Here is a 23217-nt window from a genome sequence, read left to right as displayed (position 1 = left end):
ACAGCACTTAGAGTTGACCAGGGCAGCTCTAGCAGGGCAGAAATTTTACTTACTGACTTGTTGGAAAGGTGGCATCATATGACGGTGCCACRTTGTAAGGCCATTCTACTGCCAATGTTTGTCTATGAAGATTGCATGGATGTGTGCTCGATTTTATACAGCTGACAGCAATGAGTGTGGCTGAAATAGCCGAATGCACTAATTTGAATGGGTGTCCACATACTTTTGTATATATAGTGTATTATCATGAGTATGTTGTGCATGTTACTATTACTGGAAGATAATGTGTTATATGCCAGATAAAGTTAGTAAATTAGTAGAAGACTCTAAACGGCCTGGTGCACTCTGCATGCACACTTGATTTATGGCCTATCAGATAAGATCTCTAGCTGGCCAGAGAGAGAGGGCCATCAATTCTGACTGGCAGCAGTAATTAGCCTCTCTSTCTGCCAAGATGTTGACATCTCATCTTTAGTTGTGTGAATTGGTGTCTGCAATGATAATGATAGGCTATGTAGTCTACAGTCAGTAACGGTGTGTGGGTAAAATCACTTGGGAAGCCAAGTCCCCCAAAAAAAGCTATTTTTCAACCTGTTGTGATAATTGCGTTGTTTGCTCTATAACCTGTTAGTTCATAAGCCTTGCGGAYGTGATATACTGTATAGGCCTAAGGCAGAGAAAATAATTAGAATAAATTCAACCACACCTTTGTTTCATCACAAAACCGGAGAGCAACCTTTGTCCGGTGAAGTCAAAATCAAATSAAATTKTATTTGTCACATGCGTCGAAAATGCAGTTAAGAAAATAGAGTTAAGAAAATATGTACTAAATTAACTAAAGTWAAAAAAATAAGTACAAAAATAAGTAACAATAATGAGGCTATATACAGAGGGTACGGGTACCGAGTCAATGTGCTGGGGTACAGGTTAGTCAAGGTAATTTGTACATGTAGGTAGGGGTAAAGTGACTATGAATAGATAATAAACAGCSAGTAGCAGCAGTGTAAAAACAAAGGGGGGGTGTCAATGCAAATAGTCCGGGTGGTCATTTGATCAATTGTTCAGCAGTCTTATGGCTTGGGGGTAGAAGCTGTTAAGGAGCCTTTTGGACCTGAACTTGGCGCTCCGGTACCGTTTCCGTGCAGTAGCAGAGAGAACAGTCTATGACTTAGGTGACTGGAGTCTTTGACATTTTTGGGGGACTTCCTCTGACAAGTATATAGGTCCTGGATGGCAGGAAGCTTTGCCCCAGTGATGTACAGGGCTGTACGCACTACCCTCTGTAGCGCGTTACGATGGGAATGCCGATGCTCTCGATGGATCTGGGGACCCATGCCAAATCTTTTCAGTCTCCTGAGGGGGGAAAGGCGTTGTCGTGGTCTCTTAATGATTTTCTTGGTGTGTTTGGACCATGATAGTTTGTTTGTTGGTGAAAGCATATTGCATGTAACAAACATGACCTACAGCATGGTCAAGCAAGTTAATGTTTCCAACATTTTAGAACCACGGAGAGTTACCGCAAGTCGCAAARAAMACAGGAGCTGCCTACACTATTCCAACACCATTTCAACATCATCAAATCACCTATGCTTAGTCTGATACAGTGACAACTAAAATATTCCAAAWACAATTTAGTCCAATCAACTTAAGCTAAATATGATGTGGCTGTCCATGGTTCTGATGTGTGTGTATTTGTGTAAGTAGAAAAAACATGTTGACTCACTCTACTTGTAGAGAAAAGCCAACGCCATCCTCCTCTCTTTCGTGTTGACGAAACAGTCTTTGACTCTGTCATACAGTGCACGCTTTTAGTTTTTGTTGTCCTAGGCTACCTGGCTAAAATGCTTGCTCGCTAGCCTAACTTCCTATCATGGGCAATGTTAGCTAGTTAACATTAGCCTTCTACATCTAGCTACATATTGAACTTCCATCATCTCAGTCCAGGGGTGCTATGTATAAATTTACGGTTGGATCGCCGTTATAATCATTGGCCAGTAAGGAGTATTAAGTAAAACCACAAGTCCAAATCCCTATCTCCATCCATAGCTAATTTAGGAAAGGGCCAATCTTAGCTAGCTAGCTAGCCACCAGAGGACAACAACACAAGGTCCAATGTATACAGAACGGTGCATTTATGATGTGTGTGTGTGTGTGTGTGCAACTCTGTGGTGGTGACCAAGAGCCAGTAAAACTCTGAATATGGACACATCTGCCTGGTTTTTGCCAGACCGCCTGTAGTGGGCAGATCTAAGTCAATCAGCACATAGCGGGTAAGGGCTCAGAAGTCAACTGCTCAGATGTGCTCCAGCTAGCCATTTTTTTTCAATAGTAAATACCTCTTACCTACAGGGTGTTGGATGAACTTAGACTTGATGGATTGTTAATGATCTAATATATGCAATGATTGGGCTGCCATGTTTTTAAATGGTGCACAATGCACTGTACTTACACAGATGTTTGACAGTTAAAATCCCAGTGGGTTCTGTCTGGACCACTGCCCTTAGCACTCCTGTTCTAAACCAATAACTAACCTTGACTCATGTCACACGTAGCCACTCTCACTGTTGGGAAAACAACAGGTCACAGATCATTGCTCTTTTCACGGGAATAAATCTCAACTATCAAAGAATGGATCACAGCTTCATAGTGAAAACCATGGTCACACCACTGAAGRTACCAGAGTTGTTATTTAGTAGAATGACAACCGTTTGTTTTGTAGATCAGGGTTTATAACCATGTTATGAACTCATTCAATAAGTGCACAAGGCTGGAGTCATTGGTGAAAGGAAATATTGACAGTAAGAACCCCAGACAAAGTACACTGAACAAAAATATAAACACAACATGTGAAGTGTTGGCCCCAGAAAGATCCCAGAAATGTTCCATACGCACTAAAAGCTTATTTCTCTCAAATGTTGTGCACACATTTGTTTACATCCCTGTTAGTGAGCATTTCTCATTTGCCAAGATAATCCATCCACCTGACAGGTGKTGCATATCAAGAAGCTGATTAAACAGCATGATCATTACACAGGTGCACCTTGTGCTGGGGAAAGAAAAGGCCAAATGTACAGTTTTGTCACACAATACAATGCCACAGATGTCTCAAGTTTGAGGGAGTGTGCAATTGGCTGGCTGACTGCAGGAATGTCCACCAGAGTTGTTKCCAGAAAATTGAATGTTAATATATCTACCATAAGCCACCTCCACCTTTGTTTTAAAGAATTTGGCAGTACATCCAACCGGTCTCACAACCGCAGACCACATGTATGGCGTTGTGTGGGTGAACGGTTTGCTGATGTCAACGTTGTGAACAGAGTTACCCATGGTGGCGGTGGGGTTATGGTATGGGMAGGCGTAAACTACGGACAATGAACACAATTGCATTTTATCGATGGCAATTTGAATGCACAAAAATACTGCGATGAGATCCTGAGGCCCACTTTTTTCAWGGTATCTGTAAACCAACAGATGCATATCTGTTCTCCCAGTCATGTGAAATCCACAGATTAGGGCCTAATGAATTTATTTCAATTGACTGATTTCCTCATATGAACTGTAACTCAGTAAAAYCTTTGAAATTGTTGCATGTTGCGTTTATATTTTTGTTCAGTATAATACTGTTTGACCACTTGACACWGCAAAAAGGCTTCTGAAATGACAACAGTAATATTATACTTTTTAAATAACAGCTAGGCATGCATTACAGTGTCCAATACTGTGAAAAGGGGTTTGATAGATATCCCTTGAGTAGTCACTTGTTACTGGGGATTTAGAGTCACTTTCTTTTGAACAAATTCAATTGACATGCAAGATTTCTCGAGTGACAAAGCTTGTTACCTCTGGTTTTCCATTGTTAACTTGTAGCAAGGTCTCTRTCAAAGGGCATTCTTAAACACACAATGCCTGGCCCCACGCTCTACTGAATATAAATCCTCACTGTGCTCTTACTACAGCGCATTCAACATGTAGGTCTACAAAACATTGGGAGTAAAARTCTTCAAAATTCCTTAACGTAATTTCTACAAGTATTTAAAATCTGACAACGAATCTGTCATTATTCCCATGTAGGAAAAGCAATGGATAATTTAGCTACATAAAGTTGCTTTTAAWTAGGAAAAGTTCTCAACAAAACGTATTAGTTTTAAATGTACATATTCACCTCCGTCGACAAGAAAACGGTCCCATAAGAATTTGGCCAATGAACCTGCTACCATGCTTCGAGTGATGGATGATCCAACTATGCGTAAAGTGGAGACGTAAAAGAAGTAGCTAACCAACCCAAAATAAGTGCAATAAATGCAACAGAATTTATACGGCAACAACAACACAAACAAAACAAAAATCTTACATTGTTTTATCTGAAGGATTAAGTTGCCGGTGCATGGCTAGAGAGAATCCAAATAAACTGCCCGGTTCTCCGTCTTTCCTCAGGACATTCAAGGTATCCAGGTTGAAGCCTGATATATGGGTCCATTCTAGCAAACAAATAAGTGCCACATGAATTGGAAAATATATTYTCGGGTGCACCATTGCGTTAGCACCTAAGGGTACCACTATARTTCAATGCTGTGCTGGTTGTTCCACTACCCCTCGCTCAGGATTCGCTGCTGAATTCCATGACCTGCTGAATGCTTCTGTTGTTATCCCGGGTTTACGGATTAGTAATCGTGCACTACAGCGCGCCTCCTCTGCTCCCTCCGCCCTTTACGTCACCACACAAATCCCTAACAGTTTTCTAACTTTGGGGKTTGATTTGACCTCCAGTCTCTGCCCATTTCAGTTGTCTTCATTCATTCCAGTTCACATTAGAGTTAACATTTGATAAAATATACATGGTGTCATTAAATTAAATCAAAGTACACTGTAGCCAATATTGRTCAGAAATGGCTATTTGGTAACCAGACTGGACTGAGAGGTGCATTAAGTCTATTCATCAACATGTACAGTATATTTATCAATAATCACACTCTTATGGCCAGACATTATCATCAAAAGAGGCCCATGTGTCTTAGGGCATCTAGCTAATTTTACATTTAAGTCATTTAGCAGACGCTCTTATCCAGAGCGACTTACAAATTGGAAAGTTCATACATATTCATCCTGGTCCCCCCGTGGGGAATGAACCCACAACCCTGGCGTTGCAAGCGCCATGCTCTACCAACTGAGCCACACGGGACCGTTAATAATGTACGAGTGGCCAGGGCTTTTAGTCTTTGCAGACAGTAAATGTAATGGTTGGACGCGGATGGACAGTAGGTCAAATGTGAAGCTAATCAATTGGACAAATGAACCTCCCAAATCCAGGTGGACAAAGAGGTAGGTAGGATTGGCACTGACTCGACACTCTGCCTCAAGCCTTTTGTGTTCRTTAAGCTGCAGGGAATGGAGCCTCTCAAATTCAAGCTCCATAAGAAAACATGAAGAGTCAGGGAACGTCTTGTGTCACACTAGTTTGCCAAGTTGATTAAAATGTTTAAAGCTTCTTAAAACAAGGAATATTTTTGAAAGACAATGGTCAATTTGATAGGCTCCTTAATCATTCATCCAAAAAAKAATGGCTTCTGAAATATGTATGACCATTCTGACTAATAACACCTGGTGGACACACTGTTCATGAATTAGTCATGATTCCTAAATGTGGTCTCTGCATTTACGTCACAATTGTRGGAAGGTCTTCAGGAAATGGCATCCTCCTCTCCAAGCTCCTTGGAACATCCCTTTACAGGAAGAACCCAGCCCATGTGCCAGCCATGCCCTGCTATCTTCTCAAGACATATTGGGAGCTTAAAACGAATGGATGAGCCACTCAGAGCCACTGTAAGACAGCGCTGAGAACACATTTAACTCTTAACTGTCTGTCAAGGCAGCCACATTTCAAGTTTTAATGTCACATGCACAAGTACAGTGAAATGCATCTCTTGCAATCTCTAAACCAACAATACAATGATCAATATGAATGTAGTACTAAAAATAACATAAGGTAGAACAAAAACATACAAGAAATTAAAGCTACACTGAACAAAATATAAACGCAACATGTAAAGTGTTGGTCCCATGTTTCATAAACTGTAATATAAGACTCCAGAAATGTTCCATACGCACAAAAAGCTTATTTCTCTCAAATCTTTTGCACACATTTGTTTACATACCTGTTAGTGAGCATTTCTCCTTTACCAACGTAATCCATCCACCTGACAAGTGTGGCATTACACAGGTGCACCTTGTGCTGGGGACAATAAAAAGGCCACTCTAAAATGTGCAGTTTTGTCACACAAGACAAAGCCACAGATGTCWYAAGTTTTGAGGGAGTGTGCAATTGGCATGCTGTCTGTAGGAATGTCCACCAGAGCTGTTGCCAAAGATTTTAATGTTCATTTCTTTACCACAAGCCACCTCCAACGTTGTTTTAGAGAATTTGGCAGTACGTCCAACCAGCCTCACAACCGCAGACCACGTGTAACCACGCCAGCCCAGGACCTCCACATCCGGTTTTCTCACCTGTGGGATCGTCTGAGACCAGCCACCCGGACAGCTGATGAAACTGTGGGTTTGCAAATTTCTGCACAAACTGTAGGAAACCGTCTCAGGGAAGCTCATCTGTGTGCTCCTCGTCCTCACCAGGGTCTTGACCTGACAGCAGTTCGACGTCATAGCCGACTTCAGAAGGAAAATGSTTACCTTCGATRGCCACTGGCACACTGGCACACTGGAGAAGTGCGCTCTTCACAGATGAATCCCGGTTTCAACTGTACCAGGCAGATGGCAGACAGTGTTTATGGCATTGTGTGGGTGAGCGGTTTGCTGATACCCACGCTGTGAACAGAGTGCCCCATGGTGGCGGTGGGGTTACGCCAATATCGAGTAACTTCGCACAGCCATTGAAGAGGAGTGGGACACACTTTCCACAGGCCACAATCAACAGCCTAATCAACTCTATGCGAAGGAGATGTGTCGGGCTGCATAAGGCCAATGGTTGTCATACCAGATACCGACTGATTTTCTGATTCACACCCTTACCTTTTTTTTAAGGTATCTGTGACCAACAGGTGCATATCTGTATTCCCAGTCATGTGAAATCTATAGATTAGAGCCTAATTTATTTATTTCAATTGACTGATTTCCTTATATGAACTGTAACTCAGTAAAATCTTTTAAATTGTTGCATGTTGCAGTTATATTTTTGTTCAGTATATCTACAGGGTCAGTTCCAATACCATATTTATAATGTGCAGAATACTGGAGTGATAGAGGTAGATATGTATCGGGGTAAGGTGACTAGGCATCGGGATGTATGATAAACGGAGTAGCAGCAGCGTAAATTAAGATTGTATGTGAGTGTGTGTGTGTGTAGAGTCAGTATAAATGTGTGTGCATGTACTGTGTGTGTTGGAGTGTCAGTGTGCGTGTGTGTGTGTAGAGTCCTGTGAGAATGCATAAAGACAGCAAAAATACAAATAAATACAAGGGTAAATTCAGATAGTCCGTGTAGCCATTTTGTTAGCTATTTAGTAGTTTTGTGGCTTGGGGATAAAAACTGTTCAAGAGCCTGTTGGTGTCAGACTTGATGCACCGGTACCTCTTGCCGTGCGGAAGCAGAGAGAACAGTCTATGGCTTGGGTGGCTGGAGTCTTTAACGATTTTCCGGACCTTCATTTCATATAGAGGTCCTGGGTGGCAGGGAGCTTGGCCCCAGTGATGTACTAGGCTATCCGCACCACCCTCTGTAGTGCTATGCGATCGAGGGCAGTACAGTTGCCATACCAAGCAATGATGCAGACAGTCAAGATCCTCTCAATGGTGCAGCTGTATAACTTTTTAAGGATTTGAGGGCCCATGCTAAACTTTTTMAACCTCCTGAACGTCTGTGTGTGGACCATTTTAAGGCAGTGATCTGGACCCCGAGAAACTTGAAGCTCTCGACCTGCTCCACTGCAGCCCCGTTGATATGGATGAGGGCATGCTCGCCGCCCTATTTCCTGTAGTCCACGATCAGCTCCTTTGTCTTACTGAGGTTAAGGGAGATGKTGTTGTCCCAGCACCACACTGCCAGGTCACTGGCCTCCTCCCTGCAGGGTGTCTCATCGTCGCTAGTGATCAGGCCTACGATTGTTGTGTCGTCAGCAAACTTGATGATGGTGTTGGAGTTGTGTGGGGCCATGCGGTCATGGTTGAACAGACAGTACAGGAGGGGACTAAGCATACATCCCTGTAGGGCCCCCGTGTTGAGGGTCAGCGTGGGGTYGGCCCGTCAGGAAGTCCAGTATTGAGTTGCAGAGGSAGGTGTTCAGTCCCAATATCCTAAGCTTGGTGACGAGCTTGGAGGGGACAATGGTGTTGGGGAAGTATGCACATTGGAGTGAGTCTGGGATGTCTGGGATGATGGAGTTGATGCGTGCCATAACCAGCCTTTCAAAGCACTTTATGATTACAGATGTGAGCACTATAGGGCAGTGTTCATTGTGGCATAAAGCCTCAAAGTGGGAACAGGAATGATGGTAGTCATCTTAAAATGTGGGGATTTACAGACTGGGACAAGGAGGTTGAAAATCGATGTGAATATGCCTGCCAGCTGATCTGCCCTATGCGACGGGTATAGGAGCTTGTGTAATATGATTCCACCTTATTCCTATATTGGCCTTTTGCTCGTTTAATGACTCTGCTGCGGTCGTAGCGGGACTTCATGTACTTGTTCCTGTCCTCAGCTATAGCCTCAGAATTGTCAGCGATAGCACTGTGTGTGGTAGCCCTGTCCTTTCGTTTAGCACCAACCTCTGTGTTAATCCAGGGCTTTTGATTGGGAAAGCAGCAAACCTTCACTGTGGGGAGATGCATTTGATGCTGATGCATTTCCTTATGAAGTCGGTGATAGAGGTGGTTAGCTCGTTGATGTTATTGGCGGAGTCTCKGAACATATTCCAATCAGCGCTAGCAAAGCAGTCCTGTAGCATAATCTCTGATACTGATGACCATTTCTCAATGGAGTGAGTCACAGGTACTTCCTGTTTGAGCTTATTCTTGTGAACAGGAAGCAGGAGTACAGAGTCATGATCTGATTTGCCGTACGGGGGAGGGCCTTGTATGCTTGCTTGTGTGTAGAGTAACAGTGGTCTAGGACTCTATCGCCCCTAGCGGYGAAAGAGACGTGTTGATGGAAGTTGAGCTTCATGTGTCTTAATGACGGAGAATTAAAATCACCACCAACGAGGAAGGCATCCTCTGGATGTCAGTTTCCCTGCTTGTTTATAGCCTTCATACAGTTTGTTAAGTGCCAGCTTGTTATAGTGATTGTCCTGAAGTGGAATGTATACAACAGTCACAATAACAGCTGAAAACTCCCTTGGGAGGTAGACCATCAGGTATTCCAATGGCTTGAGACTACCACTGCACTCGAGTCAGAACACCATTTGTTGTTAATGAAGAGGCACACCCCTCCCCCTCTCGATTTCCCTGACTCTAATGTCCCGTCCGCTCTCTGAATGGAGAATCCAACRAGTTGGAAAACCATGTTTCAGAAACGCAGAGAATATTACAGTTACGAGAGTCCTGTTGGTAGCAAATCAGTGACTGGCCAATAGAATGGAGGAAAGAGGTGGCCGGTTTTCCCTTTGCTTTAATCTCGCCAGAATTCCCCCTCTCTTGCCTCTGTAATSCCGCCATTTCCTCTTGGTTACCCTGAAATTACAGAAAGAGCCCAGGGCAGATGAGTCGAAGTCAAAGTTGAACCCGGAATTGGGGTAAGTAACTGCAGATCTCATGTTCAAAAGTTATCGGTTGAGCCTCCCGGGTGGCGCAGTGGTCTAAGGCACTGCATTGCAGTGCTAGCTGTGCCACCAGAGGCTCTGGGATCGAGCCCAGGCTCTGTCGCAGCCGGCCACGACYGGGAGGCCCATGGGGCAGCGCACAATTGGCTTAGCGTCGTTCGGGTTAGKGAGGGTTTGGCCGACAGGGATATCCTTGTCTCATCGTGCACTAGCGACTCCTGTGGTGKGCCGGGCGCAGTGCACGCTGACCAGTTCGCTAGGTGTACAGTGTTTCCTCCGACACATTGGTGCGGCTGGCTTCCGGGTTGGATACGTGCTGTGTTAAGAAGCAGAGCGGCTTGGTTGGGTTGTGTTTCGGAGGACGCATGGCTCTCGACCTTCGCCTCTCCTGAGTCCGTACGGGAGTTGCAGCGATGAGACAAGTCGGTAAATACTAACAATTGGGGGAGAAAAAGGGGGGGGGGGAGAAGTTATCATCGGTTATAAGAAACGGTAGTGGATACATTTTGTGAAAATGCCAAAAAAATCACAAGGGAGCCATCCAGTACGGCGCCATCTTGTCTAATGAACTCGAGTGCAACACTGGGAATAACACTCTTTTTAGGAGACTGTTGACTGGACAAAGGGATGACAAAGGCATGAATACAGTGTTGACATGTCCTGAGACAAAATATTATTGATGAGTGTATTTTAGCCTTGAGGAACACTTTTTAAAATGTTTTTCTTGATAACCCGAACATGTGCACATAAGTCTACTGTATATTCACATACCCCGAGTGTACAAAACATTAGGCATATTGAGTTACACCCTCTTTGGCCCTCAGAAGAGCCTCAATTCGCCGGGGCATGGACGTGCYGGCCCATGTTGACCCCAAATGTTTCCCCAGTTGTGTCAAGTTGGCTGGATGTCCTTTGGACGGTGGACCATTCTTGATACACACAGGAAACTCTTGAGTTTGAAAAAAAAACAGTTCTTGACACACTCAAACCGGTGCGCCTGGCACCTACTACCACTTAAATATTTTGCCTTGCCCATTCACCTTCTGAATGGCACACATACACAATCCATGTCTCAATTKTCTCCTCGCCTTCATCTACACTGATTGAAGTGGATTTAACAGGTGATATCCATAAGGGATCATAGCTTTCACTTGGATTCACCTTGTCAGTCTATGTTATGGAAAGAGCAGGTGTTCCCAATGTTTTGTACTCTCAGTGTATATCACACACAATTGGTTTTAACATGTTTCAATGGAATGTATGCTGCCTATCATTCACAAAAGATGTTGTTTGATCATGCCTTTAAGATGGTTTACAGCTTGAACTGACCTGGGTTTTATTCTCACTGCAGATCATAAAACAATGTGGACATTGTAGAGACCTCAAAGCTAAGTCTGCCCCCATTTCAACTTTTCAAAGATTATAGGTGGAGAGCGAGAAGGAGAGAGGGAGAGAGAGAGAGAACGAGAGAGAAGAAAGAGAGAAAGAAAAGAAAGAAAGAGAGAGAGAGGACCTTCTAAGTGCATTCCTAATTTCTACAAAGGATTGGAAAGGGGCCTATGYCAGGTCATCATAATGGCAGMATTACTGGTTACAGCAAAGATGTGTCAGAACACAAGGGTTACAATTATGGAGCTCACAAGACCAAAGCAAGGGACCATAGGGAAGTATATTTACTAACATAGTCCAGTTATCTCATGAGGTAGAAAGAATAGTACAGTTAATGTATGTTTGTAGTGTTATGCTCAGCATGTACTCAATAAAAAGATTCAAATAGTCAATGTATGCTTTACAATTGCAATAAAGCAAGATATTGAGTTCTAATCCAAAAGGAACTTTTGTATTTATCCTTTTAAACTACATCTTGTCAAACACAAAGCCAATTACATGACCATTTTGAGTCAGGAACAAGAATTCCAGATTGCGTGTTGAATAGTTTCTGAGTCAAAATGTCACCGTTCACTCTTCTCTTAAAGACACTGGAATGTGAGTGGCTAATAATGACACTGTTCTGAAACAGSCTTCTAATGTTACTGATAGGTGTGCAGCATTCTGTTAGCTTCTAGGTTAAGGCTAATATATTAGATTTAGAGTGAATAAAGAACTTCTTGATTTAAGCTTAGTCACAGGAGTTCAGGTTCAGACCAAAGTCTATTGTAAGATGTACTTAGAAAGGATTTATCTTTATCAATGTTGGCAAATTACCAAATGAGGTGGCTAATTAATTGATGGCTTTGTGTCATAAATCAAGGCGACTGATGGCGCTGTGTGCTGTAAATTATCATAAAGAATTATACAGTCTGTTATTCTGTTTTACTGTCCAGCATTTTGATTTGTTAAATCAACGTGTAGAAAAAGAGTCATGAAGTCACCAGGGCCTTTTACCTACAGTGCATTTGGAAAGTATTTAGAACCATTGACTTTTTCCACATTTTGTCACGCTATAGCCTTATTAAAAAATKYATTTAAAAAAGATCCTCATCAATCTACACACAACACCACATAATGACAAAGCAAAAACAMGTTTTTAGAAATCTTTGAAAATGTATTTGTAAAAATACAAATTATCACATTTAYATAAGTATTCAGACCTGTCACACCCTGATCTGTKTCACCTGTCCACCCCCCTCCAGGTGTCGCCCATATTCCCCATTATCCCCTGTGTATTTATACCTGTGTTCTCTGTTTGTCTGTTGCCAGTTCGTCTTGTTTGTCAAGTCAAGCAGCGTTTTTTGTATCAGCTCCTGCTTTTCCCCAGCCTCTCTTTTCTCGTCCTCCTGGTTTTGACCCTTGCCTGTCCTAACCCTGAGCCCGCCCGCCTGACCACTCTGCTTCCCCCTGACCCTGAGCCTTCCTGCCGTCCTGTACCTTTGCCCCTGTTGCTGTAATAAACATTGTTACTTCGACACGGTCTGCATCTGGGTCTTACCTTTATCCTGATAAGACCCTTTAAGCAGTACTTTGTTGAAGCACCTTTGGCAGCGATTACAGCCTCAAGTCTTCTTGGGTATGACGCTACAAGCTTGGCACCCCTGTATTTAGGGAGTTTCTCCCATTCTTCTCTGCAGACCCTCTCAATCTCTGTCAGGTTGGACGGGGAGCGTCGCTGTACAGCTATTTTCAGGTCTCTCCAAAGATGTTMGATCGGGTTCAAGTCCAGGCTCTGACTGGGACACTCAAGGACATTCAGAGACTTGTCCTGAAGCCGCTCCTGTGTTGTCTTGGCTGTGTGCTTAGGGTTGTTGTCCTGTTGGAAGGTGAACCTTTGCCCCAGTCTGAGGTCCTGAGCGCTCTGGAGCAGGTTTTCATCAAGGATCTCTCTGTACTTTACTCCATTTATCTTTCACTCGATCCTGACTAGTCTCCCAGTCCCTGCCGCTGAAAAACATCCCCACATCATGATGCTGCCACCACCATGCTTCACTGTAGGGATGGTATTGGCCAGGTGATGAGCAGTGCTTGGTTTCCTCCAGAAGTGACGCTTGGYATTCAGGCAAAAGGGTTCCTTCTTGGTTCCATCAGATCAGAGAATCTTGTTTCTCATGGTCTGARAGTCATTTAGGTGCCTTTTGGCAAATTCCAAGATKGCTGTCATGTGCCTTTTACTGAAGAGTGGCTTCTGTCTGGCCACTCTACCATAAAGGCCTGATTGGTGGAGTAATGCAGAGATGGTAATCCTTCTGGAAGGTTCTCCCATCTCCACAGAGGAGCGCTGGAGCTCTGTCAGAGTGACTTGTYAACTGTGGGACATTATATAGACAGGTGTGTTTCTYTCCAAATCATGTCCAATCAATTAAATGTAACACCGGTGGACTCCAATCAAGTTGTAGAAACATCTCAAGGATTATCAATGGAAACAGGATTCAACTGAGCTCAATTTCGAGTCTCATAGCAAAGGGTCTGAATACTTATGTAAATAAGGTTCTGTTTTTTATTTGTAATAAATTTGCTAACAATTTCTTAAAACCTGTTTTCGCTTTGTCATTATGGAGTATTGTGTGTAGATTGATGAGGAAAATTGTTTATTTAATCCATTTTAGAATGAAGCTGTAACTTAACAAAATGTGAAAAAGGGGATGGGGTCTGAATCATTTCCGAATGCATTGTATGAGGTGTAGCCTTTAATTACCAAACTAGTATAGAAATAAAAAAATGAACCAGATAAACAGCAGGGCCAGCCAGGGCTTTCATGTCCACTATAGCCCTGGGTGGCTGTGTAATGTGAGCTGTCAGAAGAGGTCAGTCTGCTATGTCAGATTTTCTCATGTCAATGATAGGGGGTAACCTGAGAGACGGTGCATATTGAGRAGGGACACAGGTGGGTGTTCACAGATGAGAGAGCCTTTCTCTACATATTTGCTTTTACATTTGAGTCATTTGTWTAYAGATGTAGGATCTTAATTTGAGCCGGTTTGCTACAGCAGGAAAAGAAGTCYTGCAGCAACAGTTATTATGTGGATTATGATTAATGGAAATTGTTGTAGGGGTTGATACATTTTTTGTGAGGGAAATCAAGTCTGAAATTTCCAAGTGGATATTTCTAAACATTAGAAGCCTTTTTAAAACTCAAATACGCTACAAGTTTGCATTTCCTGCTTTGCAAGAAAATTCTCAGCAACAAAAGARTGATCAAACTAAGAYMCTACATCTGTAGCAGGAGGGAGCTTTTGCCTTTATACGTGGTTTGTCTTCTTACAACATTTGSAACTTTGTATGCTCAAAATACAACGATGAGTCCTGTACACAAAGACTGACCCCAAGTAAACTGCTGTAACATTTTTTGTGTGGTACATCTCAGTGGCATATATTTATTAAGCATGCATGTCATGCCCCAACTGTCGCTATCTTTCAGAAGCAATGTTTTTGTTTTTTACCAGATGCTAAAGAGAGGAAGGATGTCTGAGGCTGATATGGGCCCCTGCGTAGTCAAGCTGTGGTGCAAAATGTCAAACATGATTTGAAAATGAGCGTGTGCTATTTGGGTGCACCTAATTCAACATTTATTTTCCATAATGTTCAAACMATTATATACATTTTATATATTCTATAATCCCTCTAAAGATTGGTGATTTATATAGAAAAAAAKAGATAACTTTTAGTACTTTTGCGATCAGACTTGATTGCTTTGTTCAGGCACCTTTGTAACACTGCCRTTTGGATTTTGCGGACCTGTCACCCAAGCTGCTTTTGAGATTGAAGGACTAACYTCTGAAGTTACACTGTGGTGAAATCAAAGCTGACTGGCTAAAGAAATCAAACCCACAAGTTATCGGACACAGCCCAAAGAGCACAGCAGGCATGGCACTCATAAAGGCATTTAGACAACTGCYGTTACACCCCATCTAACAATCCTGGACTGGTCACTGCTATGCAATGCAATGACAGATGCACTATTAAACCACTAAGGAGTACAGAACTCCTCAGTCATTATCATGCCATCTGTCCACCTCAGTTATTACATACTTAGCCTATTGTCATACTCTATCTTCAGGTCTGCACATGAGGAAGTAGGTTCAAAGGGATTTCAAAGCATTCTCATTCATGAGATTCGTTTTAAGTTGGATGCCTTTTGTAATCCACCTTGGTGTAGCTCTAATAAATCGCACTCCCATWCTTCACTATGCAAGGAGAGGATCACTGGTTACATGATCACGTCATAATGATTTCAAACATCTGTGTTTGGGGCGATATCCTGGCTACATGCATATCAGGTTGTTCTTTGTCCTTATCAAAACATCACTCGGACAGATTTGTCATGCTTATGTTTGCATATTCATCTTAATTCAGTCTGACATCTGAAACAGGGGTGATAGAGTGTTATCTGAGACAAATTCACCGTGAAACGCCACAGAGCACAGTCTCTGGCGTAATCATTGTGTCACTATTGCGACACCACCCGCACAATCCTCTCTCTTGGCATCCCTTAAAATCAATTGGTTTTTTTATTATAAAAAAAAGGTAAATACAAATATTCAACTTTATAGGAAACTGAACGTCAACATTTTATCAAGGTTATACATTTCAGGAAAGGCTGTTGGAAAAGCAAACATTAGTCACAGCTATTAATATGGAGTGCACAGACCTCTTACTGCTTTACAGTGAACGTGTGTGAATGCCTGGTGAGTGAGTGTGGCTGAAGCTGAAGGCCCCAATGAAAAGTCTGTAGCCAGATAGTTTTGTCTGCACCAGTGGCTGTGTGAAGCGTGGYGTTAAATCACACTGTGTGAAAGGGAGAGCTCCTCGTCTGCTCCTGTTGTGACAGTGACAAGGCCCTTTGTGGAGGAACCCCTAGCAGTAAATCTGCTCTGGTCCTCCTCACAAAGCACTGCCTCCATTTACGACTCCTCTGAGGGAGGTGTGCCTCTGAATAAACAATGAGGGGACTGGGACCGCACGGAACTCACTGCATTCTTTCTCAGGCAGGTCCAGCAGATGAGGCAGGGAGTTCTGGGGGACTCCCCTTTGTTGTCTCTCTGCAAACTGCAGGATTGTGTTCCTTTGATACAAAGCCATGCATCTCTCTATGTGCCTCACAGGTTGTTCTTGCATAGCATCACAAGGCTCATCGGCAGGTAATTACTGAATAAGGTAAATGTATAATATCATCAAAAATTGCTCATTCTGAATTATAATACATATATAATAGATTAATAACACAATTATATTCTGTGCACACCAATGTGGTATTCAACATTTAAACGTACAAAATGAGTGCAATGTGTAAACRAAAAACACTATTTCAAAGTGTCAAAAAACAAGAAAAATCCCATCAATACTGACATTATCAGCTGAATAATATGCACTCAAGCACATCAGATGTGAACCTAAATAGCAGTATAGTGTTCCAAAGGGAAGACTTCTTTCCAATTGTAATTGTCTACTGCAGCTTGCCCATGGAAGCCATTGTTGTTCAAAAATACCCTCGCATCTGACAAAAGCCAGCATGACTAATTCAAAGGAAACRTGTGCTCAATCATGAGAGCCCAGGGATGGATGGTCCCAACATAAACAGTGTCTTCCTGTACCCAGCAGAGGAACAGGCTCAGAGCTACAGTCTGCCCCAGTCTGACAGGGAATGGTCTTGCAAAGCTAAAAACCATTAAGGAAAACGTATCCGTGTTCACAGGATACACAATCATGTGTGATACATTACGAAAATTCCATACACTCATGGCATGCATGTATTTTTATTGACCAATGGTTATATGAATCATATGACATTTTCAAACAACAGTTGGTGCTTGACTAGTCAGCAAATAAATATGCTATTTTTCAGTAAATTAGTTTTGTGTGCTAAAACAAAGGGGAAAATAAGCCACCAGCTGTTTTCGGGGTTGTGTATGGATACCCACCACACAAACAACCAGGTATAAACACTGGGTACACTGAACTAAGGGATTACCAAGGGCGAGTTGCCATAGTGATGAATGCTGCAACACTCTCAGCAGGACATAGGTTCCGTGAATCACACCGCAGCAAAAGCTATTTTACTGAACTGGAAAGCTGCCTGCATTTCATTKAATGTTTTCACTCACAGTTTACTCAAACTTAAATGTATGACATTGTCTTGTAGATTTGAACCTAGTTATTGTCTCATACAGTATGCGTAAGGCTATGGTAGATGTATCCACCCCAGTAGATTTATGGTGCTCCTCTGCACCACTGCTCCCTCAGCATTGTGAGAGAGTGGTCAGGGCAGCGGGAGGACCCAGCTTACACAGTGGGGTTGCCCATAGTTGATTAGCCTCACAATGTACCACAATGGAAGTCATATCCTCTACTTTCTCCTTTTATCTTGTGAGGTGCAGGAGCAGTCCTTGGTAGCTGAAGTGTTGAAAACTCAACCATGTGTAGTGTGTATGTTTTCCCATGTTGAAGGTTTAAACAGTAACAGATTTCTCATTACTGAAATGGGCCTGACCACCAGGCACCATTTGCATCTCCCGCCTTTGTCTGTATAGTCCAATTTCAGAATCATTCAAGGGATAAATAAACAACATGAAAACATACTAATAAAAGTAACCTTACCCTTCCCCTCTCCCACTGCCAATCTATGCCTGATGAGAGGAATGGCTGCTTTTATAAAGGAAGTTGGAAGTGCAAACAGACAGTATTGGTCACCYTGGACACCTGGAATTCCAAACAGAGAACGGGGTGGAAGACCAAATTTGTATCAAGGGTCATGTTTCCCAGGGCCTGAGTCAAAGGGGTCATTAACAACCCTCATGGAAAAACCGCATGATTTCCCATGTGACATTTCCACACATTTGTCACATGTGAAATCATGTACAACCATGTGTTTTTGGAACCCTTCACATGTAACATTTCACATGTGTTTTTGGAACACTTCAGATTTTCATATGTGAAATAGTGTGTTTATACTTTAATTATTATTCATTATGTCCTTACCTGGGATTTGAACTCACAACCTCTTGGTTCACTGCATTTCAATCATCATTCTATGATCTGTGTCAATGACTGACTTCACCTGTATTCCTACACTTTGGACTTCAAAGTAGATCTCAGCTTTGTTAAAAATACACTGAAGAAAAACTATTATATTTATCATAGTGATTCAGGAGTAACATTAAATCAGAATAATATACTCCACCAACATTAGACAACTATACAGAAAACCCTCAAATTGCTGAAATCAATGATGAGAGAATAGTCAGAATAACTGATAACTAAAATAACAGTGCAGATGACACTATTTTGCTAAGTGCAGAGATGTATTGTTAAGTATTGAAYGTGTATGTGAATGCTGCAGAAAGGTCAGTGTACTTCAAGTGCAGGTTGTGAGTTCAAATCCCTGGTAGGGTTGTACTTTGGCGATAACACATGAAATTGCACTTGAATCGCATGTGAAATAAAAATAATAATCACGTGAAGTGCTCCAAAAACACGTTTTCACATGTGAAATGTCACGTGAACTGTCACGTGATGTTTTCCATAAACACATTTTCCACGTGTGAAATCATGTGGTTCAACATGTGATAACATGAAACTGAATTGTTAGCCATTGCTGTAAATTTAGTGGGAATTTTTTGTCATTTTACTGTACATTTCTACAGTAATAGGATACTGTATTAGTGTTCTGCTATATATTTACTGTCATCACAATGCACTTGGGAAGGCTACTTTTTGGCCCGTCCTACAAATTAACTTGGCATGCCTCACTTGCAATTGCATTTAAACTTATAGGATACTTTAGAGGCGCTTATTCTTTTATAGTAAGCTACCAGCTATTGAGTTGCGGTGAAAATAGTGGAAACAACTTTTAATTTATTTCTACAACTGAACTGCATTTTGTCAGTAAATATACAACAATAAACTATATTCAGGAAGTATACAGAAATTCCAATTACTTTCAATGCTACAAAATGATGAAGTAGAATTTAGTTAACTTTCTGAATTGACTGGAATTAACCTCAAAATTGGTAAGCACACTTCTGACACAACCACACCTGGGATTTAAACTCACAACCTCTTGGATGCCAGCAACATGAATTTCCTGCTTTGCCACGAGTCTGTGGCCATGACAACGATCGACCACAGATTTACTGGCARGAATACATTTCTGCACTTAGCTAAAAGTTGCCCAGAATCAAGTCAATAATTGTGCRATGACACCAACAAAAAAGTTCAGGGACACTTGACATTAAGGCCTATTTTCATTCAGATCAAGCGTAATCCTGTCTAACGCTGCATTTAAAAATATATATATGGCGTAGTAAAACTGCATAAATGTTGCTCTTCACTTTCTGGAGGACCGAGTTTGAAATCAGTAGAAGATTACATCTTCAAACTAAGGGCAACCATGGCATCAGTGACAGAGAGGAAGAGGCGTCCATCCATGTATACGGGTAAGAGTCTACTGTAGCTAGCTACATTTTCAGATATTACACCTTTCTAATTTTGKCAGAAAGTCATTTTCATTTAAAGTTCAAGTGTACTGTTAGCTAGCTAGCTAACATTAGCTGGCTGGCTTGCTAGCTAGCATTACGTGTATGATCTCTGTAGTAATATCTCAGAGCATTTTGCKTTGCTAGTTGTAGCCTAAAGTTAGTTAGCTAACATTGAACCTGGTTGGTTAGCTACCTGCAGATTCATACAGGGTAGTAACATCATATATTGGGATTATGGTTCATTGTTTAGCTAGCTAGCTACATGTCTTAACAAAAGACTCCACTATGCAAGTAACCATTTCAATAGAATGTTAATGATGTCACTGCGACAAATGTTGATAGATTTAGCTGGTAAATTTGCTCTGGCTATCTACTCTGATTTCAGAGCACTCTCGTCTGAGTGTGCCATAGCACAGAATAACTGAGGAATTTACGAACACCAACACCAGCTGAATATGGCCGGTGTCAGTAAACGTTGGCAAAAAAAGGGAAATTGTTGAGAGCAGTACTGTTGTAGTTACCAAYACTCTGGATAACATAAAAACAGCCTAACCAGCTCTGAATGGGCAAGTAAAATGGTCAGAGTGAGCTATTCTGTCATTTGTGTCTGGAAGTAGCTAGCAAGTTAGCCAACGTTAGCCAGTTAGCTTGGGTGTTGACTGCTGTTGTTAAAACAGAACACTCAGATCAACCCTTCAAGAGATGGGTGGGCTAAAGCTTAAGAGGATGTGAACGATGCTGAATGGGTGTAGACAAATAAGAGCTCCCCAGTAGGTATACCAAAATATTCAAAGGCCATTTTCTCAAAAGTGAGGTTACAAGTTTATCAACTTTCAAAGCAGAATGACTTTCCCATTGTTCCTCAAATGTAGTGTATGATATTCCATTTTCTAGCTCTGAGTCTCTACTTTTATCCAATGTAAACAATTTCAAATGTTACTATATAAGAGCAAATGGAGCCAGTCGGTCACATTTAACATAGCTGACCCATCACTCTCTCTGACCTGATAGTCTGGTAGGAAAGTGAGTATTACAACACAGTGATCAGCTATAATTTAAATATTGCATGCCCTTTCATAGTCAACACACTTACCTCAGCTTTAAATAAGGCAGAATACAAGATTAACTGGGATGACAATCCCTTTCATGGGAGACCTTAAAAAAGTTCGCTAAAAGCCACGCCTCCAATAAGCTACACCTGCAATCTTCTGATAGGCTGCCGGTGCTACAGTACGCTGCCAATCAGCAAGTGATGCACATGTTGTCAACAGAAGAGTCAGTGAAGGCACAGTAGTTAACTGGCAAGGATTGCTAGTGGCATAAAGTGTCCTGTAGGTTGCTGGCAACGTACTGTGAATTTTACACTAACTGGTCATTTCCAGGTAAGAAATGTCAAATACACAGCAACAATTTGCTTTTAACTTACTGAAAAGGAGCACAATAACCTCTCACAGTGCTGCTCATTACTGACATATTCTATTACAATGTTTGCAGGACAGACAGTGTYAAAGGAGATGCTTAACTTGCATCTGCATAGCCACCAAACACTTAAACTGCTAAAACACTTTCACTGACGGTTGGCACAAATGCACATATATTTGACCATGCGCCCAAATATGCTAATGTCCCTCACCAGTACATTTCCCTACCCTATAGTACTAGTCTAAAGTTTAGACACACCTACTCATTGAAGGATTTTTCTTTCTTTTTCTTTTTGATTATTTTATTTTAAGACAATTAAAACTGTGAAATAACATAAGGAATCATGTAGTAAGCAAAAAAGCGTTTCAAGTTCTCATTTACAACTGCGACCTGGCCAAGATAAATCAAAGCAGTGCGACAAAAAACAACAACACAGAGTTACACATGGAATAATCAAAAGTACAGTCAATAACAATAGAAAAATATATATACAGTGTGTGCAAATGGAGTAAGGAGGTAAGGCATAAATAGACCATAGTAGCAAAGTAATTACAATTTAGCAAATTAACACTGGAGTGATAGATGTGCAGGTGATGATGTGTAAGTAGAAATACTGGTGTGCAAAAGAGCAAAAAAAGTAAATAAAAACAATATGGGGATGAGGTAGGTAGTTGGATGGGCTATTTACAGATGGGCTGTGTACAGTTGCAGCGATCTGTGAGCTGCTCAGATAGCTGATGCTTAAAGTTAGTGAGGGAGATATAAGTCTCCAACTTCAGCGATTTTTGCAATTCGTTCCAGTCATTGGCAGCAGAGAACTGGAAGGAAAGGCGATGACCAGTGAAATATACCTGCTGGAGTGCGTGCCACGTGTGGGTGTTGCTATGGTGACCAGTGAGCTGAGATAAGGCAGGGCTTTGACTAGCAAAGACTTAAAGATGACNACGTGTGGGTGTTGCTATGGTGACCAGTGAGCTGAGATAAGGCAGGGCTTTGACTAGCAAAGACTTAAAGATGACCTGGAGCCAGTGGAGCGTGTGCAATAACTCAATTTGCCTTTRCACTCCTTCTAAACAATGCGATTTTTWAAACTTTGGSAAARGGTYTAAAGTCTAAAAAGCTTAGTCCACTCTGTTCATAACAGATTCTAGTTTTGGGAACAGAAACCTTTCGATGAGAAAATGTGCAGAATGTCAGTCAAAATCCATCTCCTCCCATCTTCTCCCACTGCCGGCCACTGGGCAGTCATTTTTCGTTTTTTCCACTGGCAGCCAAAGGTTTTGAGAAAGAAACCAGAGCGTCCTCTGCCAGGAATAGTTCATTAACGGCCATTCTGGTAGATGGAGCCTGAAGTCAATCTTTATTATTCCAGCATGGGCATTTGGCTTCGGGTCAAATAAAGCATTACAGTGAAGGCCCAAAGAAAGAGCACATCAATCTGAGAAACTGCCAGTAGCTATGACTCCAGTCAAGTACATACGCACACATCATATTCTCAGGCCTCACATTGGCACTACCATGATAGGGCGTGGTGGAGGACAGCTGAGAGAGATTTGTGGCTAAGTGTTAGCATGATTGACTGTGTTCCCCTGTAGCTCCATTAGCCACCAAGACGGCTAATTCCCTACTGGTATCTGAGGTGTGATCACAACAACAACGCTCACAGCTTGGAGTGCTCAAATCAATCCAGGGCCAATTGGGATGCCATGGAATCATGCCAAAGCCATTTATYTTCTCCAGAAACGAGGTGTCCTGCTAAAGTTTCTCAGGTGTGGCCTGCTTCAAACAGCTTTTACACCTCCAGCTGAGGCACAGTCACATGGAACTTGCTRGGATACGTTGGACACTCAAGCAGAATGTATAGATCGACTTAATGGTCAGAATTGTTATCTGTCACATTGCACATTGACGTCCTGCTGTCTGAACTTTGATTGCTCACAGCAAGTATTAATGCCAGTTGATGTTTAACCTTTACTGAAACCTGTTTGTAACCATTTTGCATCAGATAGAACTACAAATGGCAACTTGTGGTAGGCTCTTGTGTGAGGCTCTAAAGTAGCAGAGAACGTGGGTGAAGAGAGGGCAGGAATGTGTTGTTGTGCCAGTGAGGGCAGTGACACGGA

The 23217-nt window shown here is 42.0% G+C and overlaps 1 protein-coding gene across 2 annotated transcripts in view; it reads right to left on the bottom strand.

The window, feature by feature from the left end:
• The window catches only part of LOC111959772 (integrin alpha-6-like), a 39000-nt gene extending 34355 nt beyond the window's left edge, over positions 1-4645 (bottom strand). For both annotated transcript variants that reach the window (XM_023981571.2, XM_023981570.2), the window contains exon 1: positions 4352-4645. In XM_023981571.2, coding sequence (XP_023837339.1) covers positions 4352-4533 — 182 coding nt within the window. In that variant the 5' untranslated portion in view covers positions 4534-4645. The remainder of the gene's footprint in view (positions 1-4351) is intronic.
• Between the last annotated feature and the right edge of the window lie 18572 nt (positions 4646-23217).

The sequence above is a fragment of the Salvelinus sp. IW2-2015 genome, linkage group LG36 (genome assembly GCF_002910315.2).
Source record: "Salvelinus sp. IW2-2015 linkage group LG36, ASM291031v2, whole genome shotgun sequence".
NCBI classification, from domain to species: Eukaryota; Metazoa; Chordata; class Actinopteri; order Salmoniformes; family Salmonidae; genus Salvelinus; species Salvelinus sp. IW2-2015.
The sequence above is the reverse complement of the archived record's forward strand: the minus strand, read 5'-3'. Positions and strand labels throughout refer to the sequence as shown.